The sequence below is a fragment of the Asterias rubens genome, chromosome 2, assembly GCF_902459465.1.
Source record: "Asterias rubens chromosome 2, eAstRub1.3, whole genome shotgun sequence".
In the NCBI taxonomy this organism is placed as follows: Eukaryota; Metazoa; Echinodermata; class Asteroidea; order Forcipulatida; family Asteriidae; genus Asterias; species Asterias rubens.
In genome coordinates this window covers 21,514,272-21,522,508 of record NC_047063.1, presented here as the reverse complement: position 1 = coordinate 21,522,508, position 8,237 = coordinate 21,514,272, and the positions used below count along the sequence as shown (strand labels likewise).

At 39.9% G+C, this 8,237-nt stretch overlaps 1 protein-coding gene across 3 annotated transcripts; it reads left to right on the top strand.

Moving 5' to 3' along the window:
- Window positions 1-656: 656 nt before the first annotated feature.
- Window positions 657-7,579, top strand: LOC117306996 (zinc finger matrin-type protein 1-like). Of its 3 annotated transcripts, none has more exons than XM_033791613.1 (6): window positions 657-1,319; window positions 2,247-2,462; window positions 3,057-3,155; window positions 3,694-3,845; window positions 5,284-5,385; window positions 6,787-7,579. In XM_033791613.1, the coding sequence occupies exons 1-6, from the start codon at window positions 911-913 to the stop codon at window positions 7,306-7,308; spliced, it is 1,500 nt and encodes a 499-aa protein (XP_033647504.1). In that variant the 5' UTR covers window positions 657-910; the 3' UTR covers window positions 7,309-7,579. The 3 variants fall into 3 exon arrangements, with proteins under 3 accessions (XP_033647504.1, XP_033647503.1, XP_033647505.1); XM_033791612.1 differs by having other exon boundaries at window positions 3,012-3,155; XM_033791614.1 differs by lacking the exon at window positions 3,057-3,155.
- The last annotated feature ends 658 nt before the right edge of the window (window positions 7,580-8,237 follow it).

The window sequence follows — 8,237 nt, the reverse complement described above, 5'->3', positions numbered from 1 at the left end:
TGGTGTCCCTATTTTGTCAATATCTTTGTTCGGGGTGCCAGTCAGAAGCCATACATTATACAACCGTTAACTGCCGTGTAACCAGGGATCACACCCAAATTACGATACAACATGGGAAGCGTAAATGTAATAAGGCAGACCAGGGCTAGAAATCACACCTGCTTGAGATGAAGGGAATTACCCAATGATTCGATATAAAAAATGCAGGATCTATTTAGATACAGGAAATTTGTGTAAACTAAATATATCAGTAATGGGGGTCGACCATTTAACCGTCGACTTGTCTTGGCCATCAGTCGAGTTGTCTCAAAAAGTCAAGTTGTCTGAACTGTCAAGTTGTCCGAGCGGTGTCGACCTGTCTCAACCGTTGAGTTGTTGAGGTCAGCTGAGGTCTCAAATTGAAGCATCTGAAAGCACACAACTTGTGTCACAAGGGTGTTTTTTTCTCCATTATTCTCTCGCAACTTCATCAACCAATTGAGCTCAAATGTTCACAGGTTTACTCTAAATATGCATTATGTTGAGATACAGCCAGTGAGAAGACTGGGGCCAATTTCATAGAGCTGCTTAAGCGAAAATTTTGGTTAAGCAGCTCTATGAAATTGGGCCCAGGTCTTTGATAACTACCAAAGGTGGCCAGTGCCTTTAGCAATTTTTTTCTGGCACGAAAATGTTCTTACCGTTAAACAGTGCTGTGAAATTGGGCCCTGGTTGTAATGACATGTTAGTCATGCTTTAAAGCCCTCCCCCTCCCCAAGCAAGCATGTAAGAGAGATAAAAATAAAGATTTTTCATTTCAGCTTTTGCACTTGCAGGAAAAACTGACGGCACATGTGTATAATGAAGTGATATTGACCACATTGTAGCATAGCCACTTCCATCTAGAGCAAGCAACTACTATCACATACAGATGGATTCGATGATGATGTCCGATGATCCTTCTTCGGAGTCGGACACTCGCTATGAAATGGGTGTATCCCACAATACTACAGTATATGCAGTGGGGGGCCCAGCCACCACACCACCTTCGTTATCCAACTTTACCCTACCAGATCCCTCCAGCGTCCCCCCTGTCATTGACGATACAGACAGGGGGCAGCAGACTGACACGTTAGCAAGCAACATAGAAGAAGTAACCCAAGCGATTGAGGGCGAACACGCCGACCTTTTAACGGGACCGGAGAGAGAGTCAAAAACATATGGAAGGTTTAAGAACTGTGACATCTGTCAAGTCGTTATGAATTCCGCGGCGCAGGCCGAAATGCATTATGGTGGTAAGACGCATCAGAAGAAGTTGAGGCGTATAGCTGAGATGAAGGGTAAGCTTGACAATGCTTTTTGGAAGTATGTGCCGAAAGGTGTTCCCACCAACAGTTCTTACACGTATAAAATAGCGCGTTTTACAATAACCATATTGATGCACTTTATTAGTGCCCTGGTGATTGGGCAAATAATAGTGGCACAGCCCTGAGTTGCTGTGACGCCTCAAAGGCTTTTTCATACACAATATCAACCTCTACCCTCATAGGTACCCATTTATACCCCTGGGTGAAGAGAAGCAATTATAGTAAAGTATCTTGTTCAATGACACGACTGGGATTCCAACCCGTCTGATGACTCAACCACTAGAACTTGAATTTGATGCTCTTAACTGCTCGGCCATGACACCTGTTGCTTAAGGAATTTAAAGAAATTGAGAGAGAGGACTTGATGTTAAGAGGACATGATATACAAGTGCATGGCTGAGTAGGGCCTGAGTAGGGCCGAGCGGTCAAACACCATCAACACACTGGACTCAAGCTCTGAGTCTTTCAGACCATTAGAGTGTGGGTTCGAGTCCCGGTCTTAAGAGTTGTTTCCTTTTAAATACAATACACTTTACCCTTTTGCTTTGCCCTATCTGGCTGTGTAAAGATCACAGTACACTGGCATGAATGGGGTTTACGCCAAACTGGTACATGGTGCTGTAGAAAGCCCGGTTCATACTCACTGCATACAAATGCGAATCCAATTTTGACGTCACAGGCCCGTTTCAGTAGGGAATGTTACGCAGGGGTGGAGCACATTTCAGCTGTTGCGAATTATTCAGTGCCAGTTTGTGACGTCCATATTCGCTTCGCATTCACAGGAAGTACATACGTACATGTAGGGCCATGAACCGGGCTGTGGTCAACATGGTCAATGGATCTAAAATTTCTAACTTAGCTCTACATGCAAAAATTGTGAACATTTCTTTTTTTTTTCAGCGGACTCCGACACTGATGAAATATTGTCCTCTGGCTTCAGTATCTTGCCATCTACGAGCAGTACAGCCAAGGGTCTGACCATGCCTCACTGTGACATCTGTGGGCTGACCTTCACCGCCATGTCCCAGGCCAAGATGCACTTGAGCGGGGTGCGTCATGCTAAGAAACTCCGCCAGTTAAACCTGAGTGCTAAGGAGGAGATTGCCGTTCCATCAGGTAACTTTATTAAAGCTGTTGAAGGGGAGGGGGCGGGGAGGTGGCAGAGTGGATAGGTGGGAAGGTGGAGCTTATAAGACGATGAAATTAAAACCTTCAAAGTATGAAACATTAACAACAATAATAAATATTAGTTTAAAAGTATAGAATAGTATTAGAATGAGTATCTTTTGCAGAATCTTGGATTAAAGGCGCTGGACACTATTGGTAATTACTCCATACAACTGTTAGCATAAAAATATAATTGGTAACAAGCATTTGAGAGCTGTTGTTAATATAAAACGCTTTAAGAAAAAGCTTCCTCTGAAGTAACGTAGTTTTTTAATAAGGGTAATTTCGCACCCAAATATTTCAGGCCTAAAGCCGTTTTTACAGTTTTAGACATCTGAAAGCACATAAATTTGAGTAACCAGCTTGCTTTTCTGTCATTATCCTCTTGCAACTTGGATGACCAATTGAGTCCAATAGATTTGTTATTTTATGCATATTACATGTATGTTGGGATACACCAAATGAGAATACTGGACACCTTTGACCAAAAGTGTCCAGTGCCTTTAACTCTGCCTCTTTGTTGCAATTCTGTCCCGTTCACAGAATCCATTGGATCAACACAGAAAGAAAAAGAAGCCCTTGTGTGCACTATCTGTGAAACAATCTGCACCTCTTGGTTACAACTTGAGCAACACCGTCAAGGTTTGATGACTCTTCATTAGATTTAATGATCATTTCTATTGGGCACTGGACACCTTTTGGTAATTGTCAAAGACCCGTCTTCTCACTTGGTGTATCTCAACAAATGCACAAAATAACAAACCTGTGAAAATTGGAACTCAATCGGTGGTCAAAGTTGCGAGAGAAGAATGAAAGAAAAAACACTCTCGTCGCACGAAGCTGTGTGTTTTCAAATGCTTGATTTCGAGACTTTAGCTGAGGTCTCAAAATCAATTCAGATATTTTAGTGAGAAATTACTGTTTTCTCAAAAACTATGTTACTTCAGAGGGAGCTGTTTCTCACAATGTTTGATACTAACATGACCAACCTCTCCCCGTTGCTTTGACCAAGTAAGTTTTTATGCTAACAGTTATTATTGAGTAATTACCAATAGTGTTTAGTGCCTTTAAGTGGCCCCCCCCCCCTTTTTTTTAATTTGTGCTTATTGGGGCAACAATGAAACCAAACCTAACAGTTGACTATTTTTTTTTCTTCTCTTTTCAATCCTATCTCAACCAGGAAGTAAACACAAGAGTGTAGTAGATGCTGTTATAAGTGCTGAGGGAAGCCGCCTCGCAGCGTCATCGTCCAATGTGAATTCTGAACCCGAAACCAACTTTGCCTGTGCTTCCTGTAATGTCTCGACCAACTCCGAGCAGCAGTATCTTCAGGTAATATTAAGGGAATGAAAGAGGTGACAAGGTATTAAAGGGTTTTGGTTCCATTTGTAGATCAAGAATTTTGTCCATGATACACCTGTATACTTATTATTACAAGTCTTATTATTATTATTATACTCCCTGTGAATGAAGATGTTTGTAATACAGTATATCTGTAGAAGTTTTCAGCCTCATTGGTCATCAAGTGTTTTTAGAATAAAATGAAAGTTTTCAGGGAAGTCGCGTAAATCGGTTGTACATGTACATGCTTAGAGGGTCGCTGTACTTTTTCCTAACACAAAACCCAACGTCCACAGATTTATATTAAACTTACACAGTTTGACGATAATGAAAATAGAAAGCTTCCCTTGAAATTCTACTTACTGAGGTGCTGTAAGTTTTGAGAAATGAGTGAAACAGTTTTAGCATGTAAAAACGTATTAACCAGTTATGCTATGATTATGCTATGATTATGCTATAATATCATAATGGGTTAATGGGATATAACATGCTAAAATAATTTTCGTCTTCCTGAGACAAAAATTGTTTTGTGACTCGTTTTACTCATTTCTCTAAAACTACAGAACCTCAGTTCGTAATATTTGAAGGGAAGCTTTCCACTATCATTATCTTCAAACCCTGTAAGTTTAGTGTAAATTTGTGGACATTTTGAAAAAGTACCAGAATTCTTTAAATAATTTGGATCTCATCTCACTGAGAGGAAAAATTGTTTCTGTGAAATTGTTTTACTCATTTCTCAAAAACAACTTTCAAATGTTGTAGATCCAAATGGCGCCTGACCGCATAACATCTAGCATGTCTAGCAAGTCTCTGTTATGATCCCAGTACTGTTATTCTGTTGGTAGTATGCCCTTCCCGTTGTAGCTACCTTGCCACTCAAAAAGTTAAAAATTTTCAGCAGGTTCAAAGTTCTAGAGTAGTTTCCCGATCAAACCCGTCCGAGCCCGTCCATGAATTTCGTAAACAGACCACAAAAAGTTGCTACTTTGTTCACTCCGTTTGCACATTGTTTAAGCCCATTCAGCTACATTTTTCAGAACAAAGTCATGGTGATGGGTGTTTTACGAGAAGGTTATCTTAAAATTCCACGGAAAATTCCAGTATGAGACAAGTTTACGTATACATTGTAAGTGATGAAGAACTGCTTTGAGTCTTTTTCTTCCTCAATTCAGCAGATTTATTTGGTGACAATCACCCTTGCAAGGCCACGGACACCATGGCTTCTGTTGCCCTGGTCTCGGTGGTGCCCCTTAAAAACTTTCAATAGACTTTAAAATTTTCAGATGGAACTGCCCTTTACGAAACGAAAATGGCCTTGCCCTCTCAAAGATGACTTTCCAGGCCCTGCCCTCTGTCCATGGCTATTTGTTTTTTATTTATCTATGCGATTATCTGTTCATGTTTTCCCGTCTTTACTTAAATGAAACAGCACATGGGAAGTCAGAGGCACAGAAACAAGCTGTTGCATAATGAAAGAGAGAGTAACCGTCATCGACCCTATCCTACGAAACAAGATGCTTTACAAAAGAAGGTTTGTCACACCTGTCATAAACTTAAATTTCCGTAGTCCATGAAAAAATACCACTATGAATATACATACACCCTAATTTAAAGGCACTGGACACCTTTGGTAATTGTCAAAAACCAGTATTCTCACTTGTATATCCCAACATATATATGCATAAAATAACAATTCAGAACTGACTCCGCGGCAGTACAGTTAATTACGATCCTATAAGCTAAAGTAGTAGTCCAAGTCTATTTTCTATACCATCCGCCCTGGTAGTAGTTAAAAAGCAGGACAATTCTTTTCAGAACTGAGAAGTCTCCCGAACCACCGATTATCTACTAGACAGTTCTTTAATAAGAACAAACTCTACCTGGCAAGTAGATATACACACATGGTGTTACCGCAAACCAAATATACATAAAATAACAACTCTGAAAATTTTGACTCAAAGTTGTAATAGAATAATGAAACTTTCAGATGCATAATAAAAGGCTTCGGACCTGAAGTCTTTTAAGATTCGACTGAGAAATTACCTCATTCTCAAAAAAACGTGTTGTTTCAGAGGGAGCCATTTCTCACAATGTTTTATACTATCAACAGCTCTCCATATAGACCTTTATCCTGCTGTCACCATCTTGGTCATGTTCACTGTTTCCAATAACTGTAATGAATGCTAACATTCATTGTGTATGGCACCAGACTTATTATTTTGTCCAGCCTCAGTTTGATTACAATGATATGGAATGGAGTAAAAATCAAGATGACCACACCGTGATTCTAACGGTCAATTACTTCTTACCAAGAAAGTTTTTATGCTAACAAATATTTTGAGTGATTACCAATAGTGTCCAGTGCCTTTAAACTGCTATTGACCTAAGTCTCCTGATTTGATATACCTTCCGCCCGGGTACTAGTTATAAAGCAGGATAGTTCTTTTCAGAACTGAGAAGTCTCCCGAACATCTGATAAATCTACTCCGCGGTAGTAGAATAAAGAAAGACAGTTCTCTAAGAACAAACTCTACCTGGCAAGTAGATACACACATAGTGTTACCGCAAACCAAATATATGTGTTGATACCTCACTATGCAATGCCTCAAATCCTATAATAGTTGCGTGTACCTGTTTTGGTGAACCAATTGTGTCGCTCATGGCTATTCATGATTCAACATAATTGACTTACAAATCACAATCAGACAGTTGCACAATCCTTCAAACCTTCAGATTGAATTTCACTCTGTTGCGCTTGAGAATTAAACGTAGTCGCAACTATTTGATGCACGACTAGTCAAATAATAAATTTCACGCGTCTCCAAGGCCTAATATTGATTACCATGCAATGCTTCAATCCTTACCATTAAATGTAATCGAAATATTATGAAACAGATAACCTCAATAACCGAGCATTGAATGTTTTCTTTAGTTGACAAGCAGCAATGTCAACTTCCAACAAAATGAGAAGAGCAGCAATACCTACAAAGCATTATTGGGAGTGAACACACGGAACAGGAAGGTCCCTTACGGAGCACGCTACAACAATTCACGTGGCCAGGGCAGAAACTTCACAGAATCCCGTACATTTTACCGAGAGGCTGCATCTACTATGGGGATAGGCCGTAACAACTCACCTTATCAACAAACAAGATACTTTGCTGGATCGGGCCGTGGCAACTCACTAAGCCAACAATGCAGGTTACCAGCTAACCGGGACCAATCCGACGAAGACATCTACATCCACAATGATCCGTCAGCGGTGTTTCCAAATCAAGACAAATGGTACGGACATGATGACGGAGGGCCAAACATGACCAACTCTGCTATAGGAGACAATGGCGGTGGCAATGACGCCAACAACTTTGATGACAGTCGGGTTTACTCGTCGGCCAATCACATGAAGCTAGGGTTCGGTAAGGGCAGTGGTTGGCGCGACAACCCATCTTGGTGATAGTGAATCTGTAATCAATTCGTTTCAATTCGTTTCCGTTTACTGTGAATACTATTTATCATTGCTACTTCAATCACCGTCATATTCCCTGTATTCAGCAGCTGCTGCTTTAATAATGAGTTTCTAGTAAAGGTACCAGACTATTTCCCCTCTCAGCCTCGGTTTGGTTGCATTGTTTTGAGAATAGACAGGCTAGTCTAAAGGCAGTGGACACTATTGGTAATTACTCCAAATAATTATCATCATAATACCTTTCTTGATTACGAGTAATGGGGAGAGGTTTATAGCATAAAACATTGTGAGAAATAGCTCCCTCTGAAGTAATTTTCCACCAATTCGATTTCGAGACCTCAAGTTTAGAATCAAACATCAGAAAGCACACAACTTCGTGTGACAAGCTTGTGTTTTCTTTCATTATTATCTCGCAACTTTGAGCTCAAATTTTCACAGGTTTGTTATTTTATGCATATGTTGAGATACACCAACTGTGAAGACTGGTCTTTGACATTTACCAATAGTGTCCACTGTCTTTGAATGTTGTAATGAACAGCAGGTACCACAACAATTTAATAATTTCACCAACTGCATCAGGCTTACCAGGGAAACAGAATTTCACCCAGAAGATTCAGTGCAAAAAAAATTGTATGAATACTTTTACACTTTTTCAAACTAAAGATGTAATGCCCAGGGTATTGTACGTTCAGTGTTTCCCTTGCCTTTTGAACTAGCGAGGTGGTAAAAATTCAAATTGATGGATAAAGCTAAAATTACGCAGTATGAAAACTGGCAAAATGCCAGCTCAAAAATCCATCTACAATTTCGAAATTGTGAGTTCTTGTTCAAAAATGAGAAACAACTGTTAAAAAATGTTGTGTTAGTTTCTTTAAAGGTAAAATCTTTTTTTCAAAACTGGAAAACACTGTAAAAAA